General features: G+C 49.9%; 8 protein-coding genes across 8 annotated transcripts; 4 read left to right on the plus strand and 4 right to left on the minus strand.

Moving 5' to 3' along the window:
* Positions 1-14: 14 nt before the first annotated feature.
* Positions 15-1296, plus strand: N7506_009693 (zinc-dependent alcohol dehydrogenase family protein; the record flags this gene model as incomplete). The annotated part of the gene is made up of 5 exons (XM_056958986.1): positions 15-122; positions 189-257; positions 322-538; positions 597-1055; positions 1103-1296. 5 exons carry the CDS (start codon positions 15-17, stop codon positions 1294-1296), a joined length of 1047 nt encoding a protein of 348 aa, XP_056808376.1.
* Positions 1297-1924: 628 nt separating this feature from the next.
* Positions 1925-2230, minus strand: N7506_009694 (uncharacterized protein; the record flags this gene model as incomplete). The annotated part of the gene is made up of 1 exon (XM_056958987.1): positions 1925-2230. The coding sequence occupies one exon, from the start codon at positions 2228-2230 to the stop codon at positions 1925-1927; it is 306 nt and encodes a 101-aa protein (XP_056808377.1).
* A 587-nt stretch (positions 2231-2817) lies between these two features.
* Positions 2818-3681, plus strand: N7506_009695 (uncharacterized protein; the record flags this gene model as incomplete). Its single annotated transcript, XM_056958988.1, has 2 exons — positions 2818-3179; positions 3243-3681. 2 exons carry the CDS (start codon positions 2818-2820, stop codon positions 3679-3681), a joined length of 801 nt encoding a protein of 266 aa, XP_056808378.1.
* Positions 3682-4496: 815 nt separating this feature from the next.
* On the plus strand, positions 4497-5565 carry N7506_009696 (uncharacterized protein; the record flags this gene model as incomplete). The annotated part of the gene is made up of 2 exons (XM_056958989.1): positions 4497-5042; positions 5092-5565. 2 exons carry the CDS (start codon positions 4497-4499, stop codon positions 5563-5565), a joined length of 1020 nt encoding a protein of 339 aa, XP_056808379.1.
* Positions 5566-6034: 469 nt separating this feature from the next.
* Positions 6035-7429, plus strand: N7506_009697 (uncharacterized protein; the record flags this gene model as incomplete). The annotated part of the gene is made up of 1 exon (XM_056958990.1): positions 6035-7429. One exon carries the CDS (start codon positions 6035-6037, stop codon positions 7427-7429), a length of 1395 nt encoding a protein of 464 aa, XP_056808380.1.
* Positions 7430-8201: 772 nt separating this feature from the next.
* Positions 8202-8525, minus strand: N7506_009698 (uncharacterized protein; the record flags this gene model as incomplete). Its single annotated transcript, XM_056958991.1, has 1 exon — positions 8202-8525. The coding sequence occupies one exon, from the start codon at positions 8523-8525 to the stop codon at positions 8202-8204; it is 324 nt and encodes a 107-aa protein (XP_056808381.1).
* Positions 8526-10370: 1845 nt separating this feature from the next.
* On the minus strand, positions 10371-12943 carry N7506_009699 (PSP1 family protein; the record flags this gene model as incomplete). Its single annotated transcript, XM_056958992.1, has 2 exons — positions 10371-11503; positions 11560-12943. 2 exons carry the CDS (start codon positions 12941-12943, stop codon positions 10371-10373), a joined length of 2517 nt encoding a protein of 838 aa, XP_056808382.1.
* A 2426-nt stretch (positions 12944-15369) lies between these two features.
* N7506_009700 (NifU family protein) lies at positions 15370-16453 on the minus strand (the record flags this gene model as incomplete). The annotated part of the gene is made up of 3 exons (XM_056958993.1): positions 15370-15513; positions 15564-16097; positions 16169-16453. The coding sequence occupies 3 exons, from the start codon at positions 16451-16453 to the stop codon at positions 15370-15372; spliced, it is 963 nt and encodes a 320-aa protein (XP_056808383.1).
* Between the last annotated feature and the right edge of the window lie 331 nt (positions 16454-16784).

Consider the following 16784-nt stretch of genomic DNA (forward strand, 5'->3'; position numbering starts at 1 on the left):
AACCACCTGCAATCATGACTTTCACCATCCCTAAGACGATGCGGGCTCTGCAATACTCAGAGCCCAAGAAGCATAAGATTGTCGAGGTTCCCGTGCCTGAGCTTCGTGAGAATGACGTTTTGGTATGAAGCTGTCGATGATTTGCTTCAATTGCCTTGAGGCCAGCAACTGATTACCCTTTCATCTAGATCAAGGTCAAGGCTTGCGGTGTTTGCGGTACCGATCTGCACATCCACGAAGGCGAATTCATTGCAAAGGTAATACAGAGCTTGCTGAGCATCATCATGCTTTTTTTGGTTCAGTTTGTTGACGTTAGTATAGTTCCCCCTGATCCCTGGCCACGAGACCGTTGGCGTTGTTGCCGCCATTGGTCCCAAGGTCAAGGACTTCCAGATTGGTGAGCGTGTCGTCGCCGACAACTCCGAGCTCTGCGGTACTTGCTTCTACTGCCGTCGTGGTGATGAGCTTTTCTGTGAGCACTTCGAAGCCCACGGAGTGACGATGAATGGTGGATTTGCTGAATACTGCGCCTACCCTGGTAAGTCAAGCTCAGGCACCAAAACCTCACCCCCAGAAGCTAATATTGTTTTGATTAGCTGGCCGAGTCTTCAAAATCCACAACCTGTCTGACATCGACGCCACCCTCCTCGAGCCCGCCTCCTGCGCTGCCCACGGCTTGGACAAGATTGCCCCCAAGATGGGCTCTTCGGTGCTGATCTTCGGTGCCGGTCCCACCGGTCTGGTCCTGGCCCAGATGCTTCGCCAGAACGGCGGTTGCAATGTCGTCGTCGTTGCCCCTCAGGGTCTGAAAATGGACCTGGCTCAACAACTCGGTGCTGGAGATAAGTACATTGAGCTGTCTCGCAAGGAGCCCCAGGCTCAGTTCGATGCTCTCAAGGCCGACAACCCATACGGCTTCGACATCGTCGTGGAGGCTACTGGTAGCCAGAAGATTCTGGAAGACTCGATCAACTATGTTCGCCGCGGTGGTAAGCTCGTCGTGTACGGCGTGTACTCTAGCGAGGTTCGAGTCTCGTGGTCGCCAGCTAAGATCTGTAAGTCTTTTCGTGTTCTATTGACGACATGTACTGATTCTTTCCAGTCGGTGATGAGATTACTATTCTTGGTAGTTTCTCTGAAACATACAAGTTCCCTGCCGCTGTTGACTACCTTGACTCTGGCAAGGTTAAGGTTGATGGTATTGTGAACAAGGTGTACAAAATCGAGCAGTGGGAGGAGTGTCTTGAGGCCATGCGCAACAAGTCTGCTATCAAGGCTGCCATCACATTCGATTAGAGCAAGGTTAGAGTGGCTTGAGGGTTCTCTCATATGTTTAGAGGGGATTAATGAATAAAATTGACATTTTCTTGCAAAAAGTGCGGTCTAATGAAAAATGAGTACCTTGAGATCTCGGGAGTTGTACTGCATGTTGCCACCGAGGTAGCAATCTTTTTGTTTTGTTTCTTTTGTGGGTTTTATTATGCCCATAACTAATAGCCTCTGCTGGTGGAAAATCTGTCGCGACGAAAGCCTGGGATTGAATCTCTCGGAGATATCTGGTGTCGCATGGCTGAAGACACACTTCAATGATGATGAAGTCAATGTGTTCGGGGGATTGGAAGATTCTTTTCAGGTTTGTCCAGTCCTGAGTGAAACCTTCGGTTTGCTCCTCAATGTTAGCCTCCCTAAGCTTGTGACGATATTTGATTTCAATGGCCTGCATGTCAAGCCCGAGTCCACTACAATTCAGTGATCGCCGAAGGCAGTCACTGAACTGCTCGACTGTCGGAAGAAGACAGGGATTCCACGGAAATGCAAAGTAAATGGATGATTTTACCTCTCCTCGGTGCTTTGCCTCGTTGCTTTGGATCGGTTAAAGCTGTCTTAGTTGCGGAAGAGAAGTTGTCCACGAGGAGAGACCTCCTTATATGGATATTGGATTCTCCTTGACGGCCTCCTTGCAGAATTCACGATGGAGTTTCGTCAAGTCTGCGAGTCGACTAGCTTCCTCGCGAGAGTCTGCTGTCCTTGCCACGAATCTCTTGACATGGTCAACGTGGTATTTCCCAAACCTCAACCCAGTCGCTAGCTCATTCGGTTGATTGTAGTCTTCGGCTTTAGGGTAGGCATTCCGATTGATATCAGCCTCAACTGGTGTCTTGTTGTTGCTAGGGAAAGACTGGATGCCATTGGCAATATTGAGAAGTACTTGCTGAGATGGAGACTGCATCCTCTGTGGAGCATAGGCCAGTGTCACCACGGCTCTATTATCGAGTGCCTCTGATGTTGCGAACCGGTTGGCCCGATTCTTTCTGTAACCTTTGTATATGCTGCGCCAAGGTATCGAAGCAATTCATAGCATCGATTGAATGGTTTGAGTTCAATTTCACCTCGGGTTCACTTCACCTCGGTCCCCAGCTCAGAGGGACAGGAGGGTGAAGTTGTAGATTGCATTGCATGAGCACATCAAGCCGTCGAAGTACATGATTATATTGCTGTCAGTATGTCTGAATGTGTCCGGTTCGGGTGTTGTTGATTTGGGGGTCGACGAATGAGCGAGAATGCGACAAAACCGAAGAATCAAGCAAAGCGACGCTATTTCCCACGTCGCTGGATAGTCATCGGGTGGCCTTCTTTCGCTCCATGTCGATAGTGTACATGTTCTCTCGCCTTTGGTACTTGATTTTTTAGAGCCTGGTCAGGTCCATATGATCTTCCAAGGTTGATTCTTGATCTTCGTCATGATTGCTTAGTCCGCCATCACCCAAACCTCGGGACCCACCCGAGCACCTCGAACTTCCCTCCAACACATCAAAAATGGTCAAACCCCTCACATTCAAAGGCGACAAGCCTAAAAAGCGCAAGGTCCGCAGCGCCGACAGCGAAGCACCCGCCAAGACCCGCAAGACCGAACCGGAACCCGAGGAGAACCCCGAAGACCAGAGCTGGGTTTCAGCCGAAGCAGCAGGCGACATCTCCGGCCCAGTCGTGCTCGTCCTCCCCTCCGACGACCCAACATGCATTGCGAGCGACGCGAATGGCACGGTCTTCGCGAGCAAACTTGAGAATCTTGTCGAAGGAGATCCGTCGACTGCGGAACCGCACGACGTGCGCCAGGTCTGGATTGCGTCGCGCGTGGCGGGTACCGAGTCTTTTAGTTTTAAGGGACATCATGGGAAGTGAGTATTGGATGCGCTTCGCTCAGGTCATCATGAATTCTCTTACTCATGTCAATTTTCTAGATACCTCTCATCCGACACCCACGGCCTCTGCAGCGCAACCGCCTCCGCGGTAAGCCAATACGAATCCTTCCTCGCCATCCCCTCGGAAGTGTCCGGTTCATTCTCCATTCAAACTCACGGCGGCGACGGCGAGTCTTTCCTATCTATCAAAGAGAACAGCAAGGCGACTGCTGGTGTGGAGATCCGCGGTGACGCGACTACGCTTTCCTTCGAGACTACACTGCGCGTGCGCATGCAGGCACGCTTTAAGCCTCGCTTAAAGGCTAGCAAGGAGAGCAAGGCATATGAGAAGATCAGCAAGAAGGAGCTTGAGGGGATTGTTGGGCGGACATTGGATGATGAGGAGGTGAGAAAATTAAGGAAGGGGCGGAAGGAGGGCAATTTCCATGAGATTTTGCTTGATGTCAAGGTTAGCGGGAAGCATGATAAGTTTGCTTGAGGTGTGCTTCTTCATTCGACCGAAGAGGCGTTGCTGCCCAGGTAATCGTGAAAGCGCTTCTATCCATGTTTTCGGGCGCAGTTTCCTTGGATCTCGAGATCGACGGATTCAATGGTAGCGGATGATCCGAAATGGCTTTGAATTTCCAAGGTTTCTCGCCCGCGTCAAGTCATGAAGGATACGGCCTACCGGTTGTCTAAAATAAGAGGCCAAGAGCTCCACCGAGAAACCACTCAAGCCCATGGAATCATCGAGTTCTATCGACTCAAGTCTGAAAATCCCTGGGGAAGATTCCTGTTAGATCACTTGCTGATCCCTGCATTTCCCGTGGGAGATCTATAACTCTCGCGGGCGTTCCTGTGCCGAGAGATGGTGTCATGTTGGATTCAGGTCGACTAGAACATAGATCGCGTTCGATCATACCCAGAGCCTCTGAATTCAAACCTATTCTATTCAGAACCATTAAGATCAAGATGAATAAAGAGCTTCACCACATGAGTGGCACACCTGCATGTAGTCATGGTGGGTCTTAGAGCCTCTCGACGAATCCAAGCACAGAAGCGCACTGCCCCATAGGCCAGCGCATAGTGGGCTACGGAGTAGACACCTCAGCTACGAACAGCCACCCTCGTTCATGCAGAGCCGCTGGAGCCAGCAGAAACTGGTTAGCGCCCTGAGACTAATTGCTTTTCTGAGAAGTCTAAGCCCACGCAGTATGCAATCAGTCAGGCACCTGTTATATTCCTTCATTTCCCCTCATCATCCATGTTTCATTCTCATTCACCTCCCGTCTTTTTGAGGGTTCCACAAACACCATGTCCGATCCTTTGTCTGTCGCAGGCAGCGCAGTGGGAGTCGTTTCTCTTGGGCTGTCTGTATGCGGGAAAATTGTTGACTACTGCCGGGCGTACCATGGCTACGACGAGGATATTCGAAAAGTCGCAGCCAACGCCGAGTCACTCGGCGAGACCCTGCAAGACTTGGGGGATGTAATCAACGTGACCAAGACTATCCAGCCTATAGCTGCTATTCGTCTTTCAAAAAAGATCGTTGGCATCGAGGAACAAATCGAGCGAATCGAAAGCGTGCTCAAACGATATGGACCCGACAAGAATACCGAGGGGTTCTCTCAAAAGGCTCGAAATCAAGTCAAGAAATCCATTTATGCCTTCCGGAAAGATGCGTTACGAGAAATGGCAGCAGATTTGGACGGTCTGCAAAAGAACTTGCAAACTGCACTTGAGGTGTATGCCGAAGCTATGTATGATTATGATAAATGGAGCAAACTGACATCTCCACGCCACAGACATACCTTGAAACAAACTGCCCAAATGTGGGAGGAGATGAGGCAAATGACAAGGGTAAGGTGGTCTTTACTCTTGATTGGTCACATTTGACTCATGGAACCAGCTCATAACTCGTGACAATGGCAAGATATCACCAAGCTTACTGAGAGATTGCTGTGGAAAAAGCCAACAGCACCGATTTGACATGACAAGCGACCGCGATGACCTGTCAGAGGGACAACTGATCAAACAAACACAGGCCCGTACGACGAAGAGAATCAGCTCTCACAGCAGATGGCTGGGCTATGCCATTGGAATCTCCTTTAATATGACGACTGGGGCTGGTGGGTTCTCAATTTGCCCAACACTGGATGTCAATCCCGTCATATTCATGGACAACCCTGGGTATGAACGTATAAATGGACTGCTTGGTTCCATATTTATCACGGGCAATTTCGATGACTTCGAGGCACTGCAAAGTTCAATAGCGGTTTCAAAGCTTGATCCTTCTCGCACCCTCTTACATCTCGACATTGGCTGGACCCGCGACTTGGTAGCCAAGAATGTTCTATTATTTGAGGTATTCCGTTTGATATGACATCCTACTGGTCAAAAGGTGAATCCTAACAACAAGCAGGAAGTGCTTGGGTATCTGTTACCTTTTGCATTCTCAAGAAGCACGGACTTGCAATACAACAGTATTATGAGATTTCTTCTGGCTGCCAAGGAAAGGGTAGGCGCTTCTGACTATTCAATGCCTATTTGTCTTTTGTCTGTGGATTATCTAAGAGAAAGACATGCTTTGTGGATCAAACGTCTAGCTCGTCCTGGATGTTGCTTCGATATCAGCAACTCACTTTATGAAATTTGGCCCCGTACGAGGGCCAACATCAGGCTCATTGTTTCAAAAAGCAATTCCTGTATGAGCCCTGATGTGAACAACAATTTATTTGCCAAAACTGATTACAAGCATAGTGATCCCAAGGGAAAGCGTACGAATCATTTGTCACGAAAATGCTACCGAGCTTAGACAAGCTCTCCAAGAGAGAAGAATATCACCAAACGAGATGGTTGGGCCTCGTTATTCGTTGCTCGACTGGGCTTTTGGTTGGCCAGAAGGGGTACGGATCCTTCTTGACTTTGGAGCAGACCCAATGCAAATTCACACAACCAGTCTCTCTCGCCCTGGCGTGGGATATTATTCCTCAATCGAAATGCTATTAAAAGCAGGAGGTATGATCGGTCTCGGCCACATTGACCATGCCCTCAGGTCTAATGATGATGAGGAGATAATTTTACTACTGGTCAATGAACTAGCAGTAAGACGAAAGCAGCTACGATCCATCGCGGAAAGCTTCTTGCCTCTGAATTTGATACCCGGCTCAATGGAAAGCAAGCTTCTAGATGGACCAGACTGTCTCCAAGTTCTTGACTTACTGTATGATTGCAAAGCAAACTTGCCCCATCCCTTCAATTTCAAAGCTCGAGAATTCTTGGGAATAGCGGATGGAACCGTCTACCACAACCTATGGAAGCCTCAGTGTGCCAAAGCACTATATAAAGCGGGGTTCCTTGATACAGATATGCTCGACTCGAAAGGCTCCTCGCCCCTCGAAGCCCTGTCGTATTGCGATGTCCACACACTAGCGAATTTCATTCACTGGCACATCTCCAAAGGTGCAAACATTCACCGTGCACCTCTCTGGGCCAATGAATCGATCGCCCTTTTCCTGACGTGGAAGATGGTTCGAGGAACCTTTTTCTGTTCGATATCTGAGTATTACCGCGATCATCAGTCCGTCCACCTCCCCCAAATTGAGAGCAATCTACAAGAGCTCATTAAAATGGGGGATGATTTCTTCGCACCAACTACGATCTCAGATGGATGTCCCTGTCCTTGCTCCCTCAACGGATGCACAGCGATATCAGTCAGTCTGCGGGAGCTTACCTCTGAAGTAATGTGGGGCTACAGCCGCTGTTTGGAATGTGAAAGGGAAGCCTTTGATTTCTTGCAGGAATGGGACCAGTCTTACTGGCAGAATCCCCGAGCGTTCATCAGATCTCTGACCTTCAATGCATTGGATTTGAATCACACTTGCTTCGCCAATACCTCAAAGGGTCACGTCCTTACGAGATATGAGACCGCAGGTAGCAAGTATTATGTGAATGACAACAGCAATGAACAATCATCCCTGGATGAGTTTGAAATTCTTTTGGAAGATTTGGAGCAGAAATTTGTTGAGTCCGGTCAGCCCCTGAAGGACTTTTTGCCCGGCTACTGGTACAGGCGTGTCAAAGACCATCTGCTCACGCGACAGCCCGACGACGAGAAGCATTTGAAAGATGTAAGAAGCGTGGGGGTTGAGCTCGAATTCTGTGGGCTTTCTGTTCCCAAATGGATGGAGACATGCATTGCAAGAAAGGTGGAGGAGCTTAATGATGAAGCGGCGGTCAATGGGTAGCGTGGTTAGCATTCAGATCACTGTTTATATTTACGGTAGTTAGAACAAGCTTCAAAGGATCTTCAATGATGCCATCGTTGATACATATGGTTTCTGCGGTTATGGTAGTTCAGTGGAGTGGCATGATTTCGAAGAGGCCTATGATATTCCAACTGGTTAGACCAGGAGACCTCATTATGTGAGTCTCATACAAGGTACAAGGTTGGCGAGAGCGAGAGAGAGAGAGAGAGAGTATGACCTCGGGAGGCGTCAAGACAAGATCTTGCCCCACTATCTCCAGGGCTCAGGTTCCATTTAGCCAATAATGATGGCCAACTCTCTCCACTAGTTACACTAGCCCTGGAGCCTTGGAGCCCAAAAGATCCCCATCCAAGTACTCGGTACCCCGGTGCCTCTCGATCTAATTCACCATTTGGTTTGACCGTAGCTTGAACAACATGTAATTGTAGTCGGCCCTTTAATCCGACTGACACGACCCAATTTTGTCCTCATTTTGTATTAGCTCTGTATAGGTAAAACTTTATCAAAGTAGCTAATGTCCTGGTTAATGGATAAAGAGTACGTCAGAGGATGGACGTCTTCGACAAGCATATGGGAAAAATTAGCCAAGAAGTCATATCTTCTTGTAAGGATCTTCCCATGAGAGCTGACTTGTCCTGATTAGGAATCTTGGAAATCTCGCACCAGGGAGCGAACGTGGGTGAACCCAGCCATGATAATATTATGGTAACTCAGCAAATACTACCTAGGTAAAGCTTCCGTCCTTTTTGATTCACATAATAATACAGCGAGAAGAACGTGCCTTCGCTTTGGGCTCTCCGGGTTCTTCGTGCAACACGTAGATTCCATCACCCTTGTCAGTCATCAATTCTTGATATCTCTTCCCTCTGATCCAAGCAACATTCCTCCAATACCTCTCTCCCACTGACACAGCATTTGGAGCCCTAGCCTGAATAGAATCCTCCTCAAACCGCCGACGGGCGTCCACTGACATGTGCTCTGGTAGAGGCGGCGTTCCCCACAGACCACGATATTTCCAGTCAAAATCTTCTTCACTCAGCCCCGGTCCAAAGTCCATCCATAGCGTAAGAGCCATGCTTGCCTGGTTCCGACCTACGGATGCAAGCTGTAAATGCCAACAGGTATTGCAGTAGTCACATCTGCCTTCATTGGTCACAAAGTGAGTATTTTTCGCAAGGCAATAACGATGTACTTGGGCAGACAAGATGCTTCAAAAGCCCATATCGTGCGAGGTAATATGACTGCATATTATTATGAGGTCGGTTGAATTGTCTGTCCACAGTCGCGGTACTTTTCCTCGTTTCACTAACGCCATATATTGCGTCCGCATGCATAGACCCGGAGGTGTAGAGCAGATTGGAGCTTCGGCAGAGACTAGCGTCATCATGATATTCCTGCGTGTAAGTCCTTCTGATACCCTTTCGAGGGGAGGTGGTAATAAGCACCTAATCATGTACGATTCTGTGACGCTTTGGGCCTGAATTTCATGGCTGATACCTCCGCATAGAGAAATGACTCAACAGGAACTCCAAACTTTGGTCCATGGTAAAGCCTTCGCATGGCAAGCTGCAGATGTACGAAATTGAAACTGTAATATTCGGAAGCTGATAGGTGCCCAGTGATGTATTGTTCGAACTTGAAGTTCAGATCGGGATGAATATCCAAGTCATCTGGGCTGTGACTGAATCCGGGAGAAGAGGAGTTTGGCAATCCGACATTTCTCCACAAGTGAAGTCGAAGGCAGATATTACAGAGATAGTATTGCGGTAGATTGTAAGAAAGCCGAGTCAAAAGCTCGGTACGTGCATCGTCTGTAGGACTAGGTGTGAGACTGCGGCCGTTCGAGAAATTCTTAGAGAAAGTCTCTTCAAAGCATCGTAGCAGATAATGGTTGCATAGAGCGAGACAGGCAGAGTCAGCGGGTGATAGGTGGTCTGAAATCATCCACAATAACTCAAGTGGGAGCTCGGTCAAGACGAGTGGCTTTCGTGTGGTGGCCATCCTGGTTTCGCTTTGCTTGGTAATGATAGCGATGGAGGTGAAAGATGGAAAAATGTCAACTAATCTTTTGTTGATACTCAGGTTGTGAACTTGGAAACAACCTTCCAATAAAAAAGAAGAGAAATCCTCATGGCAGCGTAGAGAAGAACGACGAGAATTCATTTTCACCGGAATAACGCCAGATCAAAACAAGAAAAGACGCCAGATCATCATGCTTTTAAGATGCCGGTGTTTTTCCATGGTACTCGGTATGAGAAGGTGTAGTGACTGTCGGAGCCGTATGAGCTTTTGACTTCATCCATGGATGCCCTATGACCTAAAGGTTACCCATACAACTCTAAACAGCAACAACCCTGGAACACACAGTAAGACGGTGTATATTTCCCCAGTCTTCAACCAGACGCAATTTGTATAACCTATAGCCTATAACCAATAAAAAGAGATCGAAGAAAAACAAAAGGCCAAAAGCAAGTACAAGGAAAATAGCAACTCAAGTTCAATTAACGCAGTGTAAAGTCCGAATATGAAAGACATAATTCGTCACGCGAAATATCTAGGAACAGGAAATAAAATAACCAGTAACGAGCGAGCGGACATGACAGCCCAGGGTATGAATCTAACAACAGTAGTACAGAAATGGTCTCGTATCAAGATAGAAGCAGGGAAACATAAAGAGGGCAATTGGGGGCCGTATTCGAGAAACCGATCTTGGAAAAAACATGGAAGCCACGATATTTGAGATAAAGCAAAAGTCTAGGTTCGTAAATCTCTTTCGCCGTGCGTATCGGAAGACAGAAGGGGGACGGATTGTACATAGATTTGTGGATGAGAGAGAGAGGGAAAGAGGGAGAGAGGGGAGGGAGAGAAATAGAGCAAGAGGAGGGGAGGGGGTAGAGGGGAGGTAGGAGGAGTTGAGAGATTAAGAGTTCAGCGACAGGCCCTGGAATCGCGAGAACCATTCGCCTTGGGCTTGGTGCATGCGAGCTGCGCCGTTGGAACCGATGCCGGACGGGTATTCAAAGGATTCGCCAGGCCCGAAATTGGAGGGGCTCTGGCCGCCGAAAACGTCCGGCTGGGTTCCCTCGGTCTGACGGGCTGGCTGACCGAAGGGCTGGTAGGCGTCGCCGTAGGTCGTGCGGAGCATGCCGACAGGGTTTGTCAAATCACGGCCTGCGTCGATGCCATCACGGGACCCACCGTATGGTCTGGTCTCATGGTGACGGCGCTCCGTATCTTGGTTGTAGAGAGGATTGGAGACACCGCCGGGGCCGGGGAGGCCAGCGGTGGGAGGCGTGACGAACGAGGCTGGATTGATGGCGGACATCCAGATGCGAGTCTTGTATATCTTGAACAGGTCGGTCACCAGCGAGTTGAAGTTGATATATGAGTCGGCGAAGTAGTAGAAAGTAAGCTTCTTCCAATCCATCTGGAACTCGGCATCGAGGATTTCCATGTTGAGACGGTGCTCTACAACTTTCTGTTGGCAGACACGCTTGGCTTTCGCTTCGTTTCCTTCCTTGTCGTGCAATGTCATCACCTCATGCTTCTGTGCCAGACGCTTGATGAGCTTGGGCTTGAGCTCAGAGCTCGGTTCCTGCCCTCCGTGCGGACCGTGAGGACCCATGCCACCTGTGGCACCTCGGGTGTTTGAGCCTGCGTTGGGGTTCGTCAAGGCAGATCCCTCAAGTTGACCGTGTCGAGAGTACATCATGAGCGTCTTATAGTGTTCTTCGGCGTAATGAAGCTTCAGCTCACGAGCTTGCTGAAGTGAGATGTTCGAGTGAATGACAGTGCCCAAATCAGTGCCGCGATCAGCTTCCACGATGACCAAATCACCTTGCTTCACTTGGAGACCAGTATCTTCTTGGATGTAAAATACATCTGCACGACTGCACTTGAAAGCAACAATATACAGAAGCTGATTCTGATGGACGTGTGAAAGCGTGGACGGAGGACGACCATAGCCACTCGACATGGCATACTGACTGAGAGATGAAGGAATGCCGGAAGAGCCATCTCCACGCAGAGTCTGCTCGCGAGGATAGAAAGATGCTAGTGAAAATGTCAGTACTTTACCTCAGTGGTCTTCAAACTGTTAATCAGCTTACCGTTTTGATAATCACTGATATTGCCATAGCCGTCATCACGATCTATGTCACCTGCGCGGGGAGTAGTAGCCGAAAGAGGGTCCACTGAACCGATCGATCCATGACGCATAGGAATATCAGCGAAAGAGTGACGACGACTCTGAGGAATGTCAGGCATGCCACCGAAACCAAGAGAGGTTTGCCAGTGAGCCTTGCGCACATTCTCCAGTGCACGATTCTCAATCGGGGAAGCGAACTGTGCGAAATGCTCCGGATTTGGCGAATGCTCTGAGAAACGGCGACTCGACATCCCACGCATGTTGTTGTATCCCGCGATATCGCGCAAACCTCCTAGATCTTCCGCGCCTGGGTCTTCTTCCGGCACGCCGCCTTGAATGCGATGCAGGGAATGAACACCGCCGCCGATCGAAGCAGCCGACCCAGCACGCTCGCGGTATCTGTGGTCCATTTGACCTGCCGCGGCAGCCTGTCGGAGGAGCGCATTCTCGCGGGCCAGCTGCTCAATCTGACGTGCCTGACTCGCCGAGTAGTTCAGGTCGCTCTCGGAGCTGTTGAGACTATCGTCACCGTCTTCATCTTCGCGGACTCGGCCGAGCATGGCGGGATCATGCCCCAGTTCACCTAGCATACTCGGGCGCGAAGCCCGAGGCTGGACGGCGGATATCTGACCGGGGCCGCGGGGGCGACCGCTGGGGTACTGCCCACCGGCCCCAGGCTTGCCGGCAACAAGACCCAGGAACTCAGGGTCCATCTGACCCACGGAGTATGACTGGGAGCGGTATGTCTTCGGAGTTGGGTGTAGAGGGATAGAAAAGGGGATGTTTGATTCACCGGAAATAGTCCGAGTAATCGGGCTTAGCATCTCGTCCTGCATGCCGCTTACGAGAGGCGGATTGGTCATCGTTGGAGAGGGGACCATTTCGGACAAGCGAGAGGGTGGTTCTTTGCGTGATTCGGTATTCCAGATGCCTGTACCAGTGCCCCAAGGAAACGTGCTTCCTCCAGCCTGGTTCCAATTGAAAGATGCGGCAAGGTTTGGGCTTGTGGTTGTTGCCCAAGGTGCCTGATCACTGGATGGGCTAGTAGGGTTGGATGGAGCAGACACCAGGTGACCACCGGACAGGGAATGTTTGCGCTGGGCCGAAATTGGGACTTCATTCAACCACGATGTGCGGCGAGCCGGGGGCTTGCTAGAAGGTGGGATAATATTGTGTGCTTGCGCAACATGATCACCGTCGTCATCTGAGGAGGCCAGTGCTTCGGAGTCGGGAGTTGAGCGGCGGACACCCGGATTGGTCTTTTCGAGAATCGCAGAAGCCGTTGCCGCAGCAGGTGGCGTCGAGGACGGTGCCATCGAGATCGGTTTGTTAGATGGCGCAGACATGATTTATTATCATAGAGACGCTGTCGCAATGTCAGTTCTGGGCCTCAAATCGGATATGTATGACAAAAAGGTCTTTGCGGTCATTTCTTGTGGATTGTGTCACCAAAAGCGCCACTTTACACCCCGTGAAGCAACACAACCAGAGCGGGGTTGTCCAATCGAGCAACAACCTGGGTAAGATACGAGATGGGGGCGCACTAACCTGTACGGTCTCTGCTTGATATTTGTAAGGCTGTGCTGTATAAATGTCCAGAAACAGCTGTTTTTGTTGCACACACTGTAGGGTATGATCACAGTGCAATCTCAGTCTTTCGGGGACACGTTCGGGTTGTTGCGATTGTCAGGTGCGCCTATGTTCGAGGGCTGCCGAATTTGTCTGGTCAGAGAAGTTCATTTGAAAGTGTGAGAATGAAGTGATAAGTGAGTTGCAGCGCTAGTAACAGTGCACGGGGGGTGGCATGACTGGGAGCCGCAGGATAAAGTGGGGAGGTGCAGATATGCAACTCCTCAACCCCTCTCGTTGAAGAATATCTCAGAAAGGGTATAAAAACACTCAGATCATTCCAGCGACAGCCCCGCAAGTGGTTCTGCGTAGTAGACATGGACACAAGTGAGTGGCATAGAAGTGCAATCGAAGTAAGAATTGTCGCAACCATCCCACATGACAATAAAGTGAAGGAAAAGAATCAAGCGTCCAAAAAAAGCAAGCGAGGAGTGGTAAAAAAAAAGGTAGGAAGCTCGATCGGGGTCAAAAGTAGAGGATGGCAAAGCCAAGCGGACCGTCGCGCTCCATCACATACCTGAAATCAGTGGATCAGATAAACGTCGGGGAATCCACAGTTGTAGCCCAGGCGAGAAGCGAACGTCTTGTAAGCACAGCCCACAGAGAACTCGACTCGGAGGAAAGATAAAAAGAGCCGAAAAATCAGAAGCAGTCGCGTGATCGCAATTGTGTCTGGGGAATCGATGATCAGCCCAGTTGTTTTCGGGAGGGAAGTGAGATGCGCCCACTAACCTCTCTATTCGGTCTGCGCTCTGCGCTCTTGGTTTTTCGCTCTTCGCTTTCTTCGCTCTCAAAAGAATATCTATTCAAACCAGATGCGTACCGGGATCGTGGGTCTCGTCACGAGTGTATTGCTCGAGGTGGGGCGGGGGGGAGAGATGCTAGAGAGGAAGGTAGGGTGGTGGAAGGAGAGAGAGGCGGGATGTGAGGAGTGAGGAGTGAGGAGTGGCGGAGATGGAAGACAGAGCTGAGAAGCTGGAGAAGCTGTCGGAGTTGGAACAGTCGAATGCGCTAAAGTAGCGTGATCAGAGATGACGTGGGGCCGAATGGGCTGATCCCGTTAAAGAAGGCGCATCATTGTCTTTAGAAAGGGAGAGAAGTAAGAGAGTAGAGAAGAGAGGGGAGTTAAAGAGAGGGGAACAAGCTGGGGTAACGTTCTGCTAACGGATCTGGCAACGTTGCCCCGATGTTCAGGGGACACGGACCACTGTGGATATTCTGAGGGTCTCTTCCTCTTTTTCTTTCTCAACCACAGCTCTCTCTCTCTCTCTCTTTCTATATATGTTTCTCTTCCACATAAAATCTAAACTAGTTTCAATCTCCTATACGAGCTTTTCCCCAGCAGATGATTCTACCCCAGACAAATCCGGAGAGTGGGAACTACTCCTCATTTAGAATAGCGCCACTGCGGGTCATAAAAGTCGATCATCTGGGGTTTGTGTAAGGGATATTGGATAAAATATGATATCTATCAACTTCCCCGTACCATGGTGTAGTATATCTAGCTCCAACCTGTACTTGGGAGGATCATTCGCACGGCCCCGTCGGGTCGCACTGTGCACAGCCCAGACTGTTCTGAGTAGAAGTTACCCCGGATTGATATGCATCTCTTTTTGCCTAGACTTTTTGGGGCCCTCAACCCCTCGCCCCCAATGGCCAATCGACTCCGACCTTTCCACTCTATCCGAGGCCCCTCTCTTTGCTCTCGCTGGGTTGGACAGAGTCCCACAAAACTCGTCTGGTACTACTTCGTCTTGAGAACACTTTTTGAATGGTCTTCCCAATCACACTCGGCTCCGGCCCTCCGACCGGTTTGATTCCTGCTTAATGCAACATGAAACCAGGAAAGTGAATGGCAGTATTCTTGGGACTTGATGTAAGAGGTGGTTCATTGTTCCGTCCCAGGACGGGATGGATGAGGTGGAAGTAGACAATTGAAAAGGTCCTGCAGGTGGGAACCCCGCATTATCATGCGCCTGATTTTCATGGCAAACATCCGAGGTTCGACTGTACATAGTTACTGTTACTCCGTATACTCCGTAGTAGTCGGTGAACTACCTAACATTTTCCCGAATTAAATTCCGAGTCATATTTTGAAACCTTCTAACCCAAATTATTGTACAAAGTATATGCAGTTCAGACTTTATGGCGCACTGTCCAACGGCGCACTAGCAGTGGCAGCAGCACCCTTCTGCTGGCGCAGCTTCTCCTCAAACTTGGAGAATTCATGCATAGAGATGATCTCCTCTTCGTCCATCACCTGCTCAACACCCTTGACCTCCTCAATCTGCAAAGCAATTAGTAAACCTTCACAGGGATGAATGGGTAATCACATACATAGTGCATCAGCATAGACTCAATGCCGTTCTTCAAGGTAACGGTGCTGGAATCGCAAGTACGGCAAGCACCGCGCAACTTCAGCATAACAATACCATTCTCAAATCCCTTGAGATCGATATCACCACCGTCCTCCTGGATGGCGGGACGGATTCTCGTCTCGAGGAGCTCCTTGATCATGCTGACAACCTCGTCGTCATCCTCGTTGTAGGAGAGCGAGTCCTCGCCACTTTCCTGGTCAATGTCGGTGGCACCTTCAACGCTGGTCACGATGGTCTCGCCCGATGTCACGGCCTGCGTGATGATGCTGAACACCTCGGGCTTGATGTGAGCCCAGTTCGCATCGCTGCCTTTCGTCACGGTGATGAAGTCGGCGCCGTAGAAAACAGAGGTCACACCCTCCACATCGAGCAGTCGGGCGGCGAGGGGAGATGGGTGTGGGGGAGCGAGAGTTGAGCGGGGAGTGAGATATTCCAAGAATGTGCTGGGGAATTCTTCGGGCAAAACGCGGTGGTTAGGGATGAATTTGAGGGCCTGTTAAAATGGCAGGTATCTGGTTAGCTGATTGAATTCACAGCATGCAGCAAAGAGAGATCGAGACATACGTCGGGGTTGGGGGTATTTTCAGTCTGAATGAAGATGGTGCGCTTGCTGGTCGGCGAGAGGCCGTTCACGCCGCCCTGGGTAGCGGGCTGCTGGAATGGTCGCACTGTTGGTCGGCGACGGGTCTCTGAGGCTGTGAGGGTTGGGAGTCTCGCGGAGCTGGAGACCTGTCTGTAAGATGCGAATGCCGGTCTGATGGTTCGGGCCGAGCACTCAACAGGAGCGGCCAGGCGGCTGCTGAGAAGAGCACGGCGGAACATGGTTGTAGATGTGTTGCTCATAGACATTATATTACCAAGTGTGAAAATGCACGGATTGTTGTCAAGAGATGGATTGTCAAAAAATACTCGAGGCGATTCCCCGACTGCCGGCTCTGACGCAATTTGATGCACGTGATCTGGGATGACAAATGGGGATGCTTTCTCGACCAATCAGAGCCAAGGCTTTGGACCATTACAACTGTCCAAACTGCCGACTGTCGGAGGCTCCAAAGCCAGTCGTCTACGGTCAATTGTCATCATTTTCAACGGTGATGGGATTTTCAAAATAGTAGCAGCACATCAATCGCTTGGTACTGATGGAACTCGCAAATTCAATTTGATCGTGGGAGATATCAAC

This window comes from Penicillium brevicompactum (assembly GCF_028827555.1).
Source record: "Penicillium brevicompactum strain IBT 35665 chromosome Unknown utg000006l_segment0_segment0, whole genome shotgun sequence".
Taxonomy (NCBI): Eukaryota; Fungi; Ascomycota; class Eurotiomycetes; order Eurotiales; family Aspergillaceae; genus Penicillium; species Penicillium brevicompactum.